This window comes from Marmota marmota, unplaced genomic scaffold (assembly GCF_001458135.2).
Source record: "Marmota marmota marmota unplaced genomic scaffold, marMar, whole genome shotgun sequence".
Classification (NCBI taxonomy): domain Eukaryota; kingdom Metazoa; phylum Chordata; class Mammalia; order Rodentia; family Sciuridae; genus Marmota; species Marmota marmota.
In genome coordinates this window covers 38,318,873-38,340,273 of record NW_026000082.1, presented here as the reverse complement: position 1 = coordinate 38,340,273, position 21,401 = coordinate 38,318,873, and the positions used below count along the sequence as shown (strand labels likewise).

The following is a 21,401-nucleotide window of genomic DNA, read 5'->3' as shown; positions in this document are numbered from 1 at the left end:
AAAAAAAAAAAAACAAAACACTTTGTTGATCATGTATCTCTGCAATGCCTCTGACCAGAGAAAGTTATCCAAAATTTTTAGTAGGAGAAAGATTTGGGATTTAGGGCTTCAGTGCATTTTACACTCTCAAGCTTGGGCAATAGGAATTGGTGGCATAAGTTCCTGCTCTGGGATCAGACAGTGTGGGTTCATTCACCGACTCTGCCACTCAATGGCTTTGTGATTTGGGCAACTCATTTCATCTCTCTAGGCCTTCATTTCCTCAGTGGAAAGTGGGGTTAATAATAGTAACTGTCTCACAGGTTTTGCAAAAATACATAATACGCTTGCCACCAAGCCTCGGAGATACCAAAAGCTGATATATTAGCTGCTATTGTTATTGTCCGGTCACTATCTTAACCTCCCAAACTGTTTTTCTTCTTCCTCTTTCCAAATTGTCTTCCTTTTGCTTTCCACTTAGAATATGCATTTGGGTGGTACACGCTTATAATCCCAGCAACTTGGGAGGCTGAGGCAGGAGAATTTTTCTGTTTAAGGTCAGCCTCAGCAACTTCGGGAGACCCTGTCTCCAAATTAAAAAGGACTGGGACATAGCTCCATGGGAAAGCACCCCTGGGTTCAATCCCAGTTACCCCCCACTCCCCGCCACTCTCCCAAAATTACAATTGCCTGTCCATACCTGTGGAGTTCCTCATTTGTGGATTCAGCTAGCCTTGTATCAAAAATATTTGGGGAAAAAATACTGAACATGTACATATTTTTTTTTGTTTTTGTCACTAAGCATTTTATTGTATAAGATACTTTAATTAATTAATCGTCTAGAGATGATTTAAGATATATGGAAAGATATGCCTAGGTTATATGCATATTCTGCACTATTTCACATAAGAGTCTTGAGCATCTTAATATTTTGCTCTCCATAGGGGTCCCCCCAATCCTACATGGACACAGAGGGACAAATTTTTATTATGCATTTAATAAATAAGGGAGTTGGGGCTTAGGAGTGTGGCTCAGTGGCAGTGTCCAGGTGCTCAGCCCTGGGATCAGTCCCCAGCACCAGTAAGTATATAGGAGATTTGAGTATCCTCAGATTTTGGTACCCAAAGAGGGGTCCTGGAATCAGTCCCTCACAGGTATGACTGCGTATTTAAGACTTATGTAATAGAGTCTCTGTGTCGTTAGTGAGCTGGATGATCTTAAAGCACTTTTTCTTAGCTATGAAATATAGGAATTGGGCCAGGTGTTTTCAGTTCTTTGTCCCTCTGAATTGCCTGCGTATTTTAGGTTTTGTGAGACGTCTCTCAGGTTGTAGCCCAGCACTCATGTCATGGAGTCCTCACTCTCCACTTGCGCCTTCTTTCCCAGCTGACTTTCCTCCCAGATCACTTGTATGAAGCTAGTGTGGTTGTCTGTGAAGTCTTTGCTTTTTTTAAAAATAATCATGTCATAGTTGACCTATATGGAAGATATACATGGAACTTAAAGTCTTGGAGCAGAGTGATAAAAACAAGTGTTTGGCAAGTGTGTTTTTTCTCTTTTCCAAAGGCGGTAAGTTATGATACATAGTAATAGCTAGCAACAGTCTTCATGTTGACTGACTCACTTACATGGACTCGCTTATTCTTACAAATGCCTTGTAAGATAAGGACTAATATTATGTCTATTTTACATAAGAGGAAATGAGGCCCCAGAGAGTTAAGCAGCTTAGCCTGCCTAAAGTCCTACAGGCAGTCTGAGAGGCACAGCTGGGCTTCACACCCTGGGCTGTGTCTCTAGAGCTCCAGAACTTTACTGTCCAGCACACAGCCTCTGGCCTCACAGTGCCCCGCTATGATATTCTTATGTGCCAGGACACTTTTATTTTAACATTAGATGGGTATCTTTGAATTTAGAATTTGGGACTTTGTTAATGTGTGGTCCAGATTTATTTCCTGCTGAGAAAAGTATATGCTGCTAATCAAGTTATGAAAACTCAGAAATCATCCACGTTTTTAGGTCAGCAAAATGCCTGTCAGCGCCAGTGACAAAGCCAGGGGTCTTTTGTACACCTGAGAGGTTGGATTTGAAAGCATTGAAGTGGTGATTGCTTGGCAAGACTCTTGACTGCAGGATGGAGAGTTGGCATTGAGTACAGTGCAGTCCCGATCCCTAGTCACTCAATAGATGAATGAGTCGCACAAAGGGTTGTGCAGTCGGGCCTGTGAAGAGTCATCTTGGGTGAGTGCTGGGTCAGAGCAGTGTGCCCGGGAAGGCGCCCAGAGCCTCCCGAGTCTCCCAGAGCCTCCTCTGCTGCAGTGGTCTTGAAAAATCGCTTGTTTCTATGAATCAGTCAGAAGATAGGAGGATAGAAGCAGTTGGTTAGGCTGAATATTTTGCCTCACTACATCTTATAGAATGCCTCAAAAGAAGAGTTTCATTAGAAAATCTGGAAAAAGAAATTAGTGGAGTAGAATGGTTGTTACAGGGTCATCAAGAATTGGATGCCAGCTGCCAGTTTGGAGATTTGGAAAACAGCCTTCTTTCTGAGTGGTCGTTGGCATCTCCATGTCTCTCCCTCCTTGAGAGTCTGGTTGTGAGGTGGTGGTGGTAATGATGGGGACTACTGCTAATTGATCTAATGAGCTCACACTGTGTCCCTGGAAGATAGTGCCAGTGCATTAGATGTGTTAACTCATTTCATCTTCTCACAACCCAGTGGTTATCCCTATTTTGTAAATGGGGAACCTGAGCCCCACAAAGGTTAGGTCATTGCCTGAGATCATATAAGTTGTAATTGCACATTCACAATACATACTGCATAGTCTGGCTCAGCTCTGTCTTTGAGCCATTAAGCCAGGCTGCTGTTCATGAAAGCCATGGGCCCTCTCCTGAGAAATTGTGCAGTTGGACAACTTGACATCCAAGAGAGTGTGCACTCCTTTCCCCCTTCCCAGTGCATGGACTCAGGTTTGAACCCCGTTCTACACTTAATGCAAATTACCTTCTAGCAGAGTATGTCTTATTTTACTGAGCTTAAATGTTTAGTCAGTGAATGGTATATTGAAAATGCCAGTAGCTTTGAAGCCAGGCAGATCTACTTTCTCTGTTTAAGTTTTCTGGTTATAAAAATAGTGCATATTTATTACGGGGAAAATTTGAAATATATGAAGAAAAATATGAATAACATGAAGACATGAATAAGTTCCCCATAATGATACTGCCTACAGATAACCACTGTTAGCCTTTTGGCATACTTTTTATATTTTTTATGCAAATGTATATGGGCATACACACATTTTAAACCAAATTGGATTTATATGTATATTTAGTAGTATATGGTTGTTTTCCTTTTAGTATTTAGCATTTCTCCCACATTATTAAAAATTTTCAAATGCCTAATTTTTTTCAAGAAAAAAATTTAGACCTAATTCATAACTATACAATTTACTGTTTTAAAAGGTACAGTGCAAGGGGCTGGGGTTGTGGCTCAGCAGTAGAGTGCCTGCCTAGCATGTGTGAGGCCCTGGTTTGATCCTTAGCACTGAATAAAAATAAAGGTATAAAAAAAAAGGTACAGTTCAAAAGTCTATGACCATCACTACTTTTGTAACCCTAGAAAATTTTTATTATATTTATTAATATTTATGTTAATATTTTATATTATTTTTATTTTTTATTCTAATATGTCATCTATGACAGCAGAATGCATTATAATTCATATTACCCATATAAAGCACAATTTTTCATATCTCTTGTTGTATGCAGAATATAGTCACACCATTCGTGTCTTCATACATGTACTTAGGGTAATGATATCCATCTCATTCCACCTTCATTTCTACCCCTGTTACCCCTTCCTCTCTTCCCTCCCCTCTGTCCTATCTAGAGTTCATCTAATCTTCCCATGCTCCCCCTCCCAACCCCACTATGAATCAGTGTCTTTATATCAGAGAAAACATTTGGCATTTGGTTTTTTGGGATTGGCTAACTTCATGTAGCATTATATTCTCCAACTCCATCCATTTACCTGCAAATGCCATGATTTTATTCTCTTTTATTGCTGAGTAATGCTCCATTGTGTATATATATGCCACATTTTCTTTATCCGTTCATCTATCGAAGGTTAGTTCCACAGTTTAGCTGTTGTGAATTGTACTGTAATAAACATCGATGTGGCTGTGTCCCTGTAGTATGCTGTTTTTAAGTCCTTTGGGAATAGACCGAGGAGTGGGATAGATAGCTGGGTCAAAAGGTGGTTCCATTCCCAGTTTTCCATGGAATCTCCATACTGCTTTCCAGATTGGCTGCACCATTTTTTTCCTGTGCCAATTGGCTGTCACTCTTAATTCCTTCCTCCCTGCCGCCTCTGGCAACCATTCACTCACCCACTTTCTGTCTCTATGCATGTGCCTGTTCTGGTCCTATCATGCAAATAGAATCACGTGATGTTTTGCTTCTGGCTTCTTTCACTTAGCAGAATGTCCCAGGATTCCTCCAGGTGGTACCGTCTCAGCACTTACTTCTTCCTGTGGATGAATGTTATTCCACTGTGTGGATATACATTTTGTCTGTTCATCAGTTGATGGACATTTAGATTGTTTTCACTTTTGGGCTATTTTAATGCCCAGTGAGCACTAGTGCACGAAGTTTTGTGTGGGTGCGGGTTTTCATTTCTCTTGGGTGTGTGCCTGGGTGTGGACTTGCTGGTCCTATCACATCACAGTGTTGAATGTCCTGAGGAACCGCCTGGCTGTTTTCCATAGTGGCCGCATCATTTCACACTTGCACAAGCAATTCTGTGAGGCTTCTAATTTCTCCACATCCTCGGCAACACTCGTTTTTTTTTGTTTGTTTTTATTTGTTTGTTAATTATAGCTGTCCTAATGGATGTGAAGTGATATGTCATTATGGCTTTGGTCTGCATTTTACAAATGACTAACAATGTTGAAGTTCTTTCCATGCGCTCATTGGCTGTTTTGTCTGTCTTTGGACGTGTCTATTCAGAGCCTTTGCTCATTTTAAAATTAGCTTATTTGTCCTTTTGTTGTTGAACTGTAAGAGTCCCCAAGGCTATATTCTGGTATACTATGTATATATTCTGGATACTAGACCCTTATCAGATATATGATCAGAAAATATTTATTTCCATTTTTGAGTTATCTTTTTACTTTGATACATAGGAGTTTTAAAATTTGATGAGATCAGTTTATGTTTTCTTTGGTTACATGTCCTTTAGGTCGTAGAGAGAGTCCTTTCTTTCCTCCTTTTTTTGTGTGTGTTTTATTATGGATTGAACTAAAGAAAGGCCTTATGTGTGATAGGCAAGTAAAAGTAATCACTGTACCATCGAGCCACGTCCCCAGCTAAGAGCCTGCATTTTAATGGCTCCATAATATTCCATAAGTATGGCTGTATAACATTGACTTTAAAATCTCATTTATTTTAACCGTCTAGGTTTTTAGCCATCAATGCTACTGCTCTGAATACAGTGTCCATCAGTATTTCGCTGTATCTCTGTTTCTGGGTTGAGTCCTTGCAATGGGTCTAAAGGATATAAACGTTAAACAGTTTTTTGTTTGTTTGTTTGTTTAACTCTCATGGATTTCTTATTTTTAAATTTATATGTAATTATACAGTTAATACGTAAACTCATTCTGGTAAAATATTCCAGTGGTGCAAATAAAATGACCCCGTTCCCTGCCAGCCCCACATTTTTGTGCCTGTCTTTGAGCCCTTTTCTAGCTCTCCACAAGCAGGTAACTTCCAGGTTATTTTCCAGTTGATGCTTCCTCGGCACCGCGTGAAGGCCTGTCTCATTCACCTCTCCTGTGTTGTTGATGCAAGTGGTGTTTTTGTAATAACAGCAACTAACACTTATTGAGCATTTACTGTTGACAGTCACTTTGCTAAAGCATTTCAGGTGCATTGTCTCAATTCATCTCACATCAAAACTGTAAAGTTTGAAGTTCACAGTGATCAAAGTGATTTACCCAAGTTAGTCTGCCAGAGCAAGAGTCCATGATCTAAGACCACTGTTGCCCAGTAAATATTGTCATTGAAATACTTTTCCAAAGTTGGTCATGGTGGTACACGCCTGTGATCATCCTGCAACTCGGGAGGCTGAGGAAGGAAGATTGCAAATTTGAGGCCAGCCTTGGGACACCCTGTCTCAAAAAGTACTGGTGTAGCTTGGTAGCAGAGTGCTTGTCTAGCATGTTTGAGGCCCTAGGTTCAATCCCCAGTACCAGAAAAAGAAAAAACGAAAAAAAAAAAAAACTTGTACTACTTGAATATCTTGAATATTCACTTAAGATTTTTTGTTATTGTTCTGCCACAAACCTGACTTATAATTCTAATGACAGTGGGTTGAGAAAGTTGCAATCACATGTTCCCTGAGACACTTTGGGGCAGTTTTATAGCTTGAAGATAGTTATTTTTCTATAGAAAGATTCAAAGAAAAAATGGTAAATATGCTATAAATATGCCTAGAGCTCTGCCTGTCTGTGAGATACATGGAAGCCCTCCCCACCCAGGACCCGTGGTCTGAAGTTAGGTGTTTGGGATTTTGGTTCAAGTATTGGCTGAAGGTCCAGATCCTGGTTCTGGCCATGTTATTGCTTAGATCCATGATTTGGACAGGTCACTTAATTTCTATCAGTTTGTTCATCTGGAAATGATAGGGATGAATCAAACAGTCTAAGGATAATTCCAGTTGCATAGTTTCTCTGATGAGGAGTCATTTCATGTGTGGTGGGTAGTGATAAATACCACCCCCCCCCCCCCCAAGTTTTAATCTGTCAAGGAGCGGCCTGGAGGCAGCAGACTAGGACGGGACTGAAAGGACTCAAGTGCATTTGGTGATGACTGGAAGCCAGGAGCTGCTGAGGTGAGTCATGCACATCCTTGGGCTTAGGCTTCTTAAGGAGGAGGTGCTCTGGGTGGCTGTAGGCAGGTGTCCCCAGGTGTCCGAGCACTAAGAGAAAGCCTGCGGGCAGAGACAGGAGAGGTGCTCCTTGTAGTCTGAGAGAGACTGGAAGACGAGCTCATGCCCAGTGGCATTGGGTACCTGCTAAAGGTTATCTCCCAGCAGGGCACAGCAGCACAGCTGCATCACAGGGGACGGCCACAGGAGAGTCCAGGCACTCCACGATGGAAGGAACAGGCCCAGTGCTGGCAGCACACACGGCCCCTCAAGCTCTGCCGGCCCGTTTCCCTGACGCCAAACCAGCGCCCCGGCCTTCACTGTGTGTTGGCTGTGTGCAGTTAACTCCCTTTTGTTTTCTTCTTGGATTTCTAACAGCTTTCTGGTGATATTGATGTTGCCACTTGAAATTTTTCAGATGACTGCAGTGAATAGGACAGTTCACATTATGAATTAATGAATTGGTTCCGATATGTAATTCTTTTTGAGTTTAAATAGTATTGTCCAACTTCTCAAGTCCAATTAACTGTGAGACTGTGACAGGATAGGGTTTCTGTGTCTGCGGGTTGACAACCTTTTGGTAGACCCAGTTCAAGCCGGCCTGGGAAGTCTTGGCAGCCAGCCAGCTGGCCTGTGCCACAGTGCTATTTCCCAGTGACAGCTGCCCTGCCATGACAGAAACCAGGAAAAGCAGCAGGTGCCTCAGTGCAGGTGCTCCTGCCCCGCCCTCCAGCAGCAGGTACATCTGCCTGTCAGAGGAATGGGGGCAATAGCGGCGAGCCCAGAAGGTCTGTCAGCCAGAGAGGCCAAGCTAGTAGTTAAGAGCAGGGAGCAGCAGACCTGCTTTGAACTCTGCTCAAACTGCTGGCTCTGTGGTCTCGGGCAAGCTGCCTAACCTTGCTGTGCATTAGCTTCCTTAGATCTGTGAAGTAGGATAGCATGCCAGCTCCCTGGCAGGGCTGCAAGGGGAATTAGATGGGAAAGTGTGTGGGAGGAGCTTAGCACAGCCCCAGCAGTTGAGGACCTTGCCAAAGGCATTCGAAAGATTCAGGGATGTGGAAAAAGGCAGGACAGGTGGCCTGGGCAAAAAAAAAAAGATAAAAAGATGTTTTAATTGGTTCTCATACATCCCTTTGATGAGGGAGGGATTCCCACCGTAGGGCTGGGGGGATGACCAGATGCAGGACACCAGAGGCACTCAGCAGCAGTTTGTTAGTCACCCGTACTCAGCCTGGAGGAAGAGGGAGCCACACACAGGTGAGGCCACGTGGGTTGCACTTAGGAGCAGAGCCAACANTCCCTTTGGTAAAAGGGTATAGTAACTATCTGCCTCATCAGATTTTAAGAGGATGAAACGAGTTGTGTAATATGTGAGTTACGTACACTCATGTGAAGCGCATGAGTACAGTAGGAGTCAATTAAATGCCAGCTGTTATTATTGTTAAATAAATACATTACTACTTGTTAGCCAATGTGTCTAGTTTTTTTCCCCCTTGATTTCAGTTTTTTCCTAAGATTTATAAGAATTCTTATCTATTCTAGATGTTGATTCCTTGATGCCTTTAAATTTTACAAATATTATCTCCTGTTTCTGCCATGGTCTGTCATTTGTCCCACTCATACCCTAGATAATTAGCACTTTTTGTCCCTTTTTCCCTGGGCCAGGGAAGAAATTTTTTTAGCCTGCATATCAGGAGGAATAGGCATCTGAGGCTCCGGGCTTTAAGCAAGGGTCTCAGTTCTAACTCCCCACCTTCACCTGCTTGAAGCCCTTTTTCCCAGTCCCCGTGTGCGCATTGATGTGTCCTCCTCCAAGCCCAGGGCCTGCACGGAGTTTGAAACCCCCATGAGCTATCATGGTCTCAACTCCCACTTACTGTTCCAGCTTTGATTTTGATGTCTCTTTGATTTCAGGTGCCTGGAGATTTCCCTTTTCTTTTTCTTTTTCTTTCTTTTTTTTTTTAACTTGACTATGTATTTTAAAAGCATTTTTGTTATGTTTTATCCAGTGTTTCTGTGTGAGAAAAGACCCATTTACATCAGCTCAGTGTGCCATTTTGCCAAAACTCTACTCTTTAATTAGTGTTTCTGTCATCCTCAGTAAGTGTTCAGCTTTCAGTGCTGCCAGCTTACATTCATTGAGTAGCCCCTGACCATGTTTGAATGATTTGGGCCTTGACTTTCTCCATTCTTCTTTTATTTATCAGCACCATCTTGTTAGCATCTGTGTCCTGGTAAGGTGCATAATTTGATTTGATATTTTTTAACATTGCCCAGTTGCTTATTCTGCTAAAGTCATTCTCTTATTTTCCCTTTTAATTTAGTTGTTAATAAGAATATTAAATAGCTTCCACCAGAAAGCCCTTTAGTTAATGCTCAAATATCTGCCTCTTCATCTTGGTGGATTTTCTTATTTATTAAGCTGATGAGAGATATGGATAGTCTGCTCAGAAAAATGACTACAAAGCAACCTTTTAAGTTTTAGTTTGTCCTGAAAATATAATTCTAGTCACTTATTTCTTAGTAATAAGAATGTTGGGGCTGGGGATGTGGCTCCAGCAGTAGCACGCTCACCTGGCATGCGTGCAGCCCGGGTTCAATCCTCAGCACCACATACAAAGATGTTGTGTCTGCCAAAAACTGAAAGAAAAAAAAANCGGTGCATCTTGGTGTTGTTTCTTCCCTGTTCATTTATAGGGGTTCTGTGTGCCCTACAAACTGAATTAGCTCCCACTTGCTTCCCTGGTTTTTCTTCTGTGTTGTTTCTTGTACCTTAGAGAACCCCCCAAACTTTCAAATCCTTTTTGGAAGTAGACAGAATAAAAATTTAAATAAATAAATATTGTGTGCTCCTTTCGGAATGCTGGCCTAGTTTTCTACTTTGTGTTGAATTCCCATTTGTGTTTCGGGTCATTATACCGCTCTCGGTTCAGCCAATTACGTCTCTTCTAAGTATCTTCGTGCTGTATCAGTCTGGTCCTTTCTCTAGGCTTTAATATTGTTCCTTTGAGGAGCAGCCATCTTCTTGTGCTCTTTTGTTGCTTAAACGTTCTTCCCATGGGACCTCTGGTGACAGTTTTCCCAAGTAAATACTTAGTAATAACTTGGGTGGCCTCTGTATGTCAGTCCCCAGGACTTGGAGGGTCCAGGACTCCGTGTTCTCCCACAGAGTCTTACTCTGAGAAGCTCACTGCAGCTGCACCACATCAGGGTCTGCCTCGCCTCCACTTAACTTCCTTGCAAAGAGAGGCGGAAACACAGTAAACTATGTTAGAGGCTTCTACATTTTACATGTGAGGTCAGCAGCATATAGTTGTCCTCTCCAGTATATTTTAGTAGTCTCCAAATCTCTAGTTACCCTTCCGTGATTACTTTTTTTGGTAGTAGGGTTTGAACCCAGGGATGTTTTTTGTGACTGAGCCACATTCCCAACACTTTTTTATTTTTCACTTTGAGACAGGGTCTTGCTAAGTTGCTGAGGCTGGACTCAAACTTGCAATCCTCCTGCCTCAGCCTCCAGAGTTGCTGAGATTACAGGTGTGTGCCATTACTACCACAGCCACTGTCCCATATTTCCTAATGGACCTACGTGAGAATTTTTCTAAGAGACATATACAGGAGGATGCTTCCTGTACATGTACAATATGTATCACTAAATATTACCAGATTGCTTTTCCAAAACAGCTGTATCAATTTAGGTACTCACTAGTGATATGTTGGATTCAAATCTAGAGTCTGTCACATGTCACTATTTGACCTTGGAGAAATTATTCCACCTCTCTGGGCCTTAGTCTTCCCTTTGGTAAAAGGGTATAGTAACTATCTGCCTCATCAGATTTTAAGAGGATGAAACGAGTTGTGTAATATGTGAGTTACGTACACTCATGTGAAGCGCATGAGTACAGTAGGAGTCAATTAAATGCCAGCTGTTATTATTGTTAAATAAATACATTACTACTTGTTAGCCAATGTGTCTAGTTTTTTTCCCCCTTGATTTCAGTTTTTTCCTAAGATTTATAAGAATTCTTATCTATTCTAGATGTTGATTCCTTGATGCCTTTAAATTTTACAAATATTATCTCCTGTTTCTGCCATGGTCTGTCATTTGTCCCACTCATACCCTAGATAATTAGCACTTTTTGTCCCTTTTTCCCTGGGCCAGGGAAGAAATTTTTTTAGCCTGCATATCAGGAGGAATAGGCATCTGAGGCTCCGGGCTTTAAGCAAGGGTCTCAGTTCTAACTCCCCACCTTCACCTGCTTGAAGCCCTTTTTCCCAGTCCCCGTGTGCGCATTGATGTGTCCTCCTCCAAGCCCAGGGCCTGCACGGAGTTTGAAACCCCCATGAGCTATCATGGTCTCAACTCCCACTTACTGTTCCAGCTTTGATTTTGATGTCTCTTTGATTTCAGGTGCCTGGAGATTTCCCTTTTCTTTTTCTTTTTCTTTCTTTTTTTTTTTAACTTGACTATGTATTTTAAAAGCATTTTTGTTATGTTTTATCCAGTGTTTCTGTGTGAGAAAAGACCCATTTACATCAGCTCAGTGTGCCATTTTGCCAAAACTCTACTCTTTAATTAGTGTTTCTGTCATCCTCAGTAAGTGTTCAGCTTTCAGTGCTGCCAGCTTACATTCATTGAGTAGCCCCTGACCATGTTTGAATGATTTGGGCCTTGACTTTCTCCATTCTTCTTTTATTTATCAGCACCATCTTGTTAGCATCTGTGTCCTGGTAAGGTGCATAATTTGATTTGATATTTTTTAACATTGCCCAGTTGCTTATTCTGCTAAAGTCATTCTCTTATTTTCCCTTTTAATTTAGTTGTTAATAAGAATATTAAATAGCTTCCACCAGAAAGCCCTTTAGTTAATGCTCAAATATCTGCCTCTTCATCTTGGTGGATTTTCTTATTTATTAAGCTGATGAGAGATATGGATAGTCTGCTCAGAAAAATGACTACAAAGCAACCTTTTAAGTTTTAGTTTGTCCTGAAAATATAATTCTAGTCACTTATTTCTTAGTAATAAGAATGTTGGGGCTGGGGATGTGGCTCCAGCAGTAGCACGCTCACCTGGCATGCGTGCAGCCCGGGTTCAATCCTCAGCACCACATACAAAGATGTTGTGTCTGCCAAAAACTGAAAGAAAAAAAAAATTAAAAAATTCTCTCTCTCTCTCTTTAAAAAAAAAAAGAAAGTTTGATTAAAAAAAAAAAAAGAATGTTTAAAAATATTTACCATGTATCCAGGTGAGTCTTTTGATTTGTTGTAATCCATAAAGCCTATAGTTTGTCTTATTGGAAAAAAAATCACATTACCTTGATATAATTTGTTTATATCAATGCCTGTTTAGTAGCTTAATTCCTGTTCTGATTTTTTCCTCAGTTATTAAAATAAGGCAATTAAAAATTGTAGATATTCATCCTTTTTTTCTGAAGACAGCTCCTAACAATTGTTTAATTCTTATGGGATTTTTTCCCTCTTTATCTATTTAAAAAACATACATTTTTGTAATGCAGCTATGAAGACAGAATGTACCTAAACAATAGGGCTAGATGTTGTCAGAGGTCCTCTTTGAACCAGCCAAAGATAATCATGTGAAGTAATGAATGCCCGCAGTGTTGGCTACCATGGTGGAGATGCAGTCTGCGGTGGCTAGAACTGAAAAACCTGTATACCTTACAGGAAAGTTGTTATTTTAATTGATAAGCTTTATTTATTTAGAGTAGTTTTTTAAAAGTACACAACAAAATATAACAAAGTTCCCATGCACTCCCCCTTCTCCACATGCGCAGTAAGGAGGAGACCACCCCCCACCCCACCCCACCCCACCCCACCCCACCCCGCATCCCAGCCGCTGTGGTGCATCTCTTACCCTTGACAACTTCTGTTGATCCGTGTTTATCATCTAAAGCTCATGGTTTACATTAGGGCTCACGCTTGGTGTTGTCCATCTGTGAATTTTGTCAAAACATGTATCTGCCATTGTAGATTCATAAAGAATAAGTTCACTACTAAAAATCCTCTGTGCTTTGCTGATTCATCTGTCCCTCCCCACCGGCCTCTGACCATCATCTCTTTCTGTCTGCATGGTTTTAGTTAGAATCACAAAATAGTAACCTTTTCAAGTTGGTTTCTTTCACTTAATATTCATCTAAGCCTTGTCTGTTTTCCCTGTGGCTTGCTAGCTTTTTTCTCCTTGGCATTGAGTACCTTGTAGGCACCACGGCTTGTCTATTCATCCACCTGCTTCTTGGTTCCTCCCAACTTTGGGCAACTATTAATAAAATTACCATAAACATGTGCATGCAGGTTTGTGTGGATGTAAGTCTTCAACTACAAGGTGAGTGCCAGATCATGTATCACGACGTTATAAAAGTTTGTCTAATTTTGTGAGAAGTTGCCAAACAATCTTGGGAAGTGACTTCCATTTTCTGTTCCCATCAGCAATAAATGAGAGTTCCTATTGCTCCACAGCCTTGTCGGCACTTGGTATTGCCAGTGGTTGAACTCTGGTCATTCTAATAAGTGTATAAAGTTATCTTGTTCTAATTTGCAATTTCCTGATGACATGCAAAGTTGAACATCTTTTCCATGCTCACTTGCCATCTGTGTATCTTTTTGGTGAAGTATCTTTTCAGGTCTTTTGCCCATTTTTAATACTGGTTAGTTTTGTTGTTGTTGTTGAGCTTTAAGGATTCTTTGTATATTTTGGTTAATGTCCTTTATTGGATGCATCTTTTGCAAGTATTTTCTCCCACTCTGTGGTTTTCTTATATTGACATTGCCTTTTACGGAGCAGAAGTTTTCAATTTTAGTGAAGTTCAACTTATCATTTCCTTTCGTCTTTGGTGCTGTATCTAAAAAGTTATTTTCATACCCAAAGTCAACAGGTTTTCTCCTCTTATTTTCTAGGATTTCATAGTTGTGCATTGTACGTTTTGGTCTCTGATCCTTTTTTTGTTGTGTGTGTGTGTGTAGGGGGATTGAACCAGGGGGCACTAACCACTGAGTCACAGACCCAGCCCTTTTTAAATATTTTATTTAGCAACAGGATCTCACTGAGTTGCTTAGGGCCTTGCTAAGTTGCTGAGGCTGGCTTTGAACTTGTGATCCTCCTGCCTCAGCCTCCCGAGTTGCTGGGATTACAGATGTGTGCCACCACACCTGGCTCTGATCCATTTTGAATTGATTTTCATGATGGGTCTGAGGTTTGTGGCGAGGCTCAGCACCCTTGTTGGAGGACAGCTTCCCTGGATGTCTTTGCTCCCTTGTCAACCTTCAGTGGACTGACTGCATTTACACAGGTCTGTTGCTGCCTTTCTATTCTGTTCTACTGATATACTTTTTTTGTCTACTTGATGAGTACCACATGGTTCTTATTATAGCTTTCTACTGTCTTTTTTAAAATTTGTTGTTTTAGATACACAAATTGTGTGGATGTAAGTCTTCAACTACAGGACTTAATATTACAAGATACAGTAGGGTGTATTTTGATAGATTATACATTCATGGGGTGCAACCCATTCTAAGTTTGATCCCATTCTTGTGGTTGAACTTGATGTGGAGTTACACTGCTCATGTTTGTACTGAGTCTTGAAGTCAGCATCATTCCTTAGCTATGGTCTTCTTCAATATCGAGTTGGCTATTTTGGGTCTTTTGCCTCTTACAAACTTTAGAATCAGTTTGTTGATATGCATGAAATAATTTGCTGGGACTTTGGGATTGCATGTATTATGTAATTGAAGTTGGGAAGAACTGATACCTTGAAAATACTGGGTCATTCTATCAGAGAAAATGAAATATCTCTGCATTTATTTAGTTCTTCTATGATACCTTTCATTAGACTTGAGTAGTTTTTCTCATATAGGTCCTGTACAAATAGGGCTTGTATAAATTTTGTTAGATTTATACTTAAATGTTTCCTTGAGTTTTTTTTTTTTTTTAATTTCAAATTCTACTTTCATTGCTGATATGTGGGAAAAATCAATTGATTTTCATATATTAACTTTAATTCTGCAACTTTGCTGCAATTATTAATTCCAAGAAAGTTTTTTTGGTCAGTTATCTCAGATTTTCTGCATGAACAATGTCTGCTGCAAACAAAAAGAGTCTTGTGTCTTCTTTCCCAATCTGTATGCCTTCCACCTTTTCTTAGGTTGCCTTAACTTGGACCAGTGTTGAATAGCAGAGGTAAGAAGAGGGACATCCTTGTCACACTATTCCTGATTTTACCAGAAAAGCATCAAGCTGACGTTGGTTGTGGGCTTTTTGTGTTTTGATAGATGCCAAGGAAGTTCCTATATCTAGTTTGCTGAATGGGTATTGGCTTTCAGCAAATGCCTTTTCTGCACTTTTTGATGTGTGTTTTTTTCTTTAGTCTGTTGATGTGTTGAAATACATTAACTCATTATTTCCCATCATCCTATAGATAGGATGCCTATAAAATTGAGCAATTTTACACAAGCCCTATAAAACTTTACCACTTTTTTCTAGGTGTCCTACATGCTGGACAGTGGGAGGTGGTGATGAAATGATGTCAGGATGCTGGCCAGCCTTTCATACCTAGGATAGTCCCACTTGGTTGTGGGGCGTGACTCTCTATATGTTGCTGGATTCCGCTTCCTAACATTTTGTTGAGCACATTTGCCTCTATGTTCATGAAAGATGTTGGTCTATTCCTTCTTTTCTTGTGAGGTCTTTGTTGGTTTTAATATTAGAGTAATGATGGCCTCAAAGAATGAGTTAGGGGCTGGAGGTGGCTCAGCGGTAGAGCACTCGCCTGGCGTGCAGTAGGCCCTGGGTCCCATCCTCAGCACTGCATGCACCACAGGGAGAAAAAAAAGAGGACGTATTCCCTGTTTGTACTTTCTGGACAAGATTCAAAAGAACCAGAATAATTCTTTTTAAATATTTGGTAGAATTTACCAGTGAACTCGTCTATATCTGTTACTTCACTCAGGAAGGTTATTTTTTATTCAATTTCTTTACAAGATACAGAGTTACACTGATAGTCTGTTTCTTCTTGTGAGAGTTTTGGCAGATTTTGCTGTCCCAGGAATTGGATCATTTCTTCTAGGTTATCGTATTTGTGGGCATAGAGTTGTTCATAATATTCTTTTATTATCCTTTTAATGACCACGGGATCTGTAGGGATCGCTCTCTTTCATTTCTGATATAAGTAATTGTATGATCTCTCTTTTGCTTAACATGGATACATTAATTAATTATTAATTTTATTTGTCTTTTCAAAGATCAGCTTTTAGTTTCATTGATTTTTTTTTTCTTTTTTGATTCCCTGTTTTCGATTTCATTTCCTTCTGATTTTTGTCATTTATTTTCTTCTGCTTACTTTGGATTTAGTGGTGTGTGTGTGTGTGTGTGTGTGTGTGTGTGTGTGTCATTGTTTTGCTATAGTTTCTTAAAATGGAAGCTTAGATTATTGATTTTAGTTTAGTCCCCGCCTCCAGTACTAGGGATTGAACCCAGGGACACTCTACATCTGACCTACATCCCCAGCCCTTTTTAATTTCTTAAAGACAGGGTCTCACTAAGTTGTTGAGCTGACCTTGAATTTATGATCCTCCTGCCTCAGCCTCCCGAGTCTCTGGGATTACAGGTGTCCACCACCATGCCTAGCCTAGCCTTGCCTTGTATTTTTTTTGATGCAAGGTAGTCACATTGTATTGCATAAAAGGATCTGCTGTTCATAGGCCTTTGGTGATGTGCGGTGTAAGGTGTCGGGAGGGGAGCAGTCCATATCTATGATTCCATATCTATGATCTGGCTCTTGGGGGCTGTGCCCTGGGCTGCGAATCTCACTTGCACTTCTCAGGTTTCCTGTCCCTTGCGTGGTACAAGATGGGTAGAAGGAGCTGGAGTTGGGCATTTCCTTTTTCCCCAGTGGGTTAAGCTCCTGAGTGCAGGCCTTGTAAAGAACAGTGCTCTGGCATATTCCAAAATGAATACCGGAATATGCTGGAGAGATGGGAAGCATGAAGGAATTTTTCTCAGACGTGCTCGGTGAGGGCCTGGTGTGCTCCAGGAGTTAACCACTGAAAGCGGAGGGACGCCCTGTGGCTGGACACCCTGAGCGCTCTCTCAGTTGTGATCTCTCGGCCTCCTGTGATTCTTCATTTATGGTTCAGGTTTTCTGAACGTGGCACTGGCTCGCTCCCAGAGAGGCGTTTGCTGTGGGTTTCAGTTTGTTAAATTATGATTCTGTTTCTGCCTGTCACCAATTTAGGGAGACAGTGCTCTCTCTTTTCTGATGAATCTAAGAAGGATTGTTAATTTTTTAGCTTTTCAGTTGTTATTTGGATGGAGGGTGACGTCTAAACTCTTCTCATGCAAAATAGAAATCAGAGAACTTGGATATATTTTTATTTCTACTTTTGTCAGCTTCAGATATCAGAAAATACAGAAATCGTGGTGGGGTGGAGAGGGCATCAGTTCTAACAGGCAGCTAATGTGAGACTTTTGTTTTTTTCCAAAACATCTCTCTACTCTGACTCTAGTTTTTCTTTTTTATACAAGTGAGATTATACAATTTTGTCATTGCTATGGGATCCTCAACCCAAAACTCTACCAGATAGGTGTCCCCTCCTAACTCTTAGCTTGTATTACCTGGACCATCTCATCATCTACCCACGCACCAAACCAGGAACCTGAGAAGCTGTTTCCTATCTTCATATCCATTCAGCTCCCAAATCACAACATTTACACATTCTAAATTCTGTGGGGTTCTTTCCTCCTCTCTCTTGTTACGACTTCTCTTGGTCAAAGCCGAATGGATTTTCCTCTGATGCCCTGTAATAATGGAGCCTGCCTTCGTATTAGTCCTCTCAGATTCTATAGAAACACCACGTAGGTGATGTGTGTTTAAAATGCAGCTCTGACCATGTGACTTTCCTGCATAAATCCTTTCAATGGCTTCTCATTGCCTTTAGGAGAAAACCCAGGCTCCTAAGCATGGCCTTCATGTCCCTCTGAGCATAGAACCCCTGGCTGCTTCTCCAGATCCATCTCTTGCCTCTCTGTGTCCCCCGCTTCCTATTTTAGTATCACTGACCTCTGTGATCTCGTCTCCTAGCCCTCCCGCCATGACAGAGTGCTGGCCTATCTGCCCATCAGCTTCCCTGCCCAGTGCCTCTTCCTCTGCCCTTTTCACCCCATCAGTTTCTGTGCCTCGTTTAGGAGGCAGGCCAGCTGGCCGCTCCTCCTCACAGCTCAGCTCTGCTCCCTGGATCCCCCTCTGCCCCCATCGGGGCTTCTCTGTTATTGTAGTTCCTGCCAGCTCCCAGTCCACCCTACCAGCTGACCAGAGTGCCTGTGCTAGACAGAGATGGAGGGAGCTTCCCTAATGGGACTTGCGTTCTAGTCAAGATGCTGCAGAGCCCGAAGGCGATGGTGCCGGGATCAAAACAAAGCAGAGGAAGGAGGTTGTCAGCTCTGAGGCTGGAAGGAGGCCTTATGAAAATAAAGTCTGAGTATTCCTTACCAGAAACGCTCCAGACAGGAAATTTGGTTTTGGATTTTTTAGGAAATGTTTTCGTGTACATAGTGAAAGGATCTTGAGGGTAGGACCCAAGTCTGAACATGAAGTTTCTCTCCGTTCCATGTAAACATCATGCAGACAGCATGAAGGTAATTTCACACAGTATTTTTAGTGCACCTGAGTGTTGACTCAACTTGTCCCATGAGGTCGGATGTGGAGTTTTCCACTTGGGATGTCCTATTGGCTCCCCAGAGGTGCTGATTTTGGAGCATTTGGATTTTGGATTTTTGGATTGGGATGCTCAACCTGTCTGAGCAGGTGTCTGAGCAGAGACCTGGTGGGAGTGAGTCAGTCAGCCAGGCACAGGACTGAGGAAGTCTGTGGCCAGAGTGTGCTGTGTGCTCTAGGGTCAGCTGAGCCCGTGGGGCAAAGTCAGGGAGAGGAGGAGAAAATGGGTGGGGTGCCAGCAGCAGCCATACCTTGAAAGACTCGAAGCCTCTTGTGGCTTCTTTGCAAAGAAGTGACCAGCTCTGACTATGTGCTAAATAGGTCACTGTGATGGTTGGGGAGAAGAGAGGGAGAGGTAGGGGCAATGCTAGGGAGGGCAGGGGCTTGGGGGCCAGTTAGGGATGATGGCACTAATCCAGACAAGTGGTGATGGTGGTGTGGGCTGCCCAGAGGGAGCCATGCGGGGGACGAGGAGTGAGTGGACCGGGCTTGTATTTGAAGAGCCAACAGCAGCAGTAAAAGGATTGGATCTAGGGTATGAGAAAAATGAGTCAAGGATGACTCCCAGGATTTCCGTCTGAACCACGAGGACACAATTGCTGCGCGGTGGGGAAGATGGCAGGAGGGCTTTGGAGAGTAGAGTTTCAGAAACTTGTCAGCTTCCTGTTGGAGCTGCCCAGTGGGTAGCTGCAGGTGCACATCTGAAGTTGGGAGGGGAGCCTGAGAAGGAGGCCTGAGTGGCAGAAGTGATGAAGAGGTTCCAGCAAAGGCAACAGGTGACTAGTGACCCAGCAGGGGGCCAAGGGAACCCGTGGGAAATATATTAGAGCAAGTGGCAGGCAGCAGTGCAGAAGGCTTGAACACACCAAGGACGTTGTGTTTGATGTCTCTGTCCATGTATTTGTCTCTTCCAGTTGGCCACCTGCTCTTTGGGGACAAGAACGGCATCCAGTAGTAGTGAGAGCCTGAAGTCCGAGGCAGGCCCGGCCCTTTCATGGCTGTTTCCTTAGGCTGCTGCGGCCACGCACAGCCCCTCTCCTGTCGCTGAGCACGTGGCGATCTCCGAGGTCTCTGTTAGTCAGGCCACCTGGCCAGCTGCCCCTCCCCGCCAAGCAGCATTTGTTGCGTGAATTGCCTCCTTGTTGAGCGCATCACTCGAGGCCCTTCCTGGGTGTTTGTGGTTGTCTCCAGGCTGTCCTCGTGAGTGGACTGGAAGGAGAGAGGAGGGGACTCCTGGGCGATGGAGCTCCCCAACTACAGCCACCAGCTGCTGCGGCAGCTCTACACGCTGTGCAAGGAGCAGCAGTTCTGCGACTGCACTATTTCCATCGGCACCGTCTACTTCAGGGCTCACAAGCTCGTTCTGGCTGCAGCCAGCCTCCTGTTCAAAACCTTGCTGGACAACACAGACACCATCTCCATTGACGCCTCTGTGGTGAGCCCCGAGGAGTTTGCCCTCTTGCTAGAAATGATGTACACTGGCAAGCTCCCTGTGGGCAAGCACAACTTCTCCAAGATCATCTCTTTGGCCGACAGCCTGCAGATGTTTGATGTGGCTGTTAGTTGTAAGAATCTTCTGACCAGCCTTGTCAGCTGCTCTGTCCAGGGGCAGGTGGTGAAGGATGGCTCTGTGCCATCCTCAGAGGCATGTCGGAAGGAGTCAGAGAAGCCTCATGTAGAGGTCCTTTCCTCCGAGGGTGTTGGAGAGCATCCCCCTTCTTCCCTGGAGGTTCCTGCCACACTGGGGGCCCCTGTAAAGGCTGAGACCCAGGAATCCATCTGTATGATGACACAGGAGATGAGCACGGATCCTCCTGTTGCCCAGGAGGTTCAGGGCGACCCGGAAGCCCCAGCTGCAGGTTGCGTCCCCTCCCCTGACGGAGCCTTCAGTGAGACAAAGGGAGCAGACACAGCACCAGGTAACACTCAGCTAATCTTGTTCACTTAAATGTCTATCTAAGGGAGTCAGCACATCTATTGTCAATTACTATATTTGATGATTTTTATTAATTTTATCATTTCGTTATTAATTTACCAAAGCTCACCATTGGGTAGGAAACTGAAACTCGGTGTAGTAACTCACTGGACATTAAAAGTTCCTCATTGTTGAAAATCTGGAATTGAGCAGTATCGAAATAATAGTGTTCAACCTCTTCCAGTCATCTGTTCATTTAACCAGGCTGAGGACAGTGGGCAGGAGGAGGCTGTGAGAAATGCCTGTGTCTGTGGCTCAGCCCTGAGGGGCTGCTGTCCTCTGTGACCTGAAGGTTCTTAGACAACTGATGCCTCCTTTTAGTCATTCCAAATAACAAATCACTGTTTTTCATTTTGTTCTACATCCAGAGCGTGAGAGGAAACACTGGCAGCTGAATTTTCTTCTAGAAAATGAAAACGTCTTCTCAGATGCACTCTTGGTTTCCCAGGACATTTTAAAAAGATTAGAAGAATGTTCAGAAATTGAAGGCCCCCAGAAGGAGGTAGGTGCCTCTGAGCGTCCTGTGTTTGCTGATTTAGGTCCTCAGGACTCCGTGCTGCCTTCCCTCATGGGGCAGAATTATGAAAAGGCAAAATATGCAGGGGTTCAGATTTCTCAACCTTCAATTTTTTTGACATTTATTTTACAAAGAGCAGTTTTGTAAAAGTACAGAGCAAGATTTGAAAATGCAGTTACGTTTGATGATAGGGATATCCCAGCTTCTTACTGGTTTCAATCCAGGATACTTCAATGATCACACTGTTCCTTCCTGAAAATGCTGTATCCTGAGGGTAAAGTGAG

The 21,401-nt window shown here is 42.6% G+C and overlaps 1 protein-coding gene across 4 annotated transcripts in view; it reads left to right on the top strand.

Moving 5' to 3' along the window:
• Window positions 1–21,401, top strand: part of Zbtb40 (zinc finger and BTB domain containing 40) — a 66,797-nt gene that overhangs the window by 10,839 nt on the left and 34,557 nt on the right. For all 4 annotated transcript variants that reach the window (XM_015485550.2, XM_048816111.1, XM_015485549.2 and 1 more), the window contains exons 2-3: window positions 19,540–20,544; window positions 20,969–21,102. In XM_015485550.2, the coding sequence (XP_015341036.1) occupies window positions 19,866–20,544; window positions 20,969–21,102 (813 nt within the window). In that variant the 5' untranslated portion in view covers window positions 19,540–19,865. The remainder of the gene's footprint in view (window positions 1–19,539; window positions 20,545–20,968; window positions 21,103–21,401) is intronic.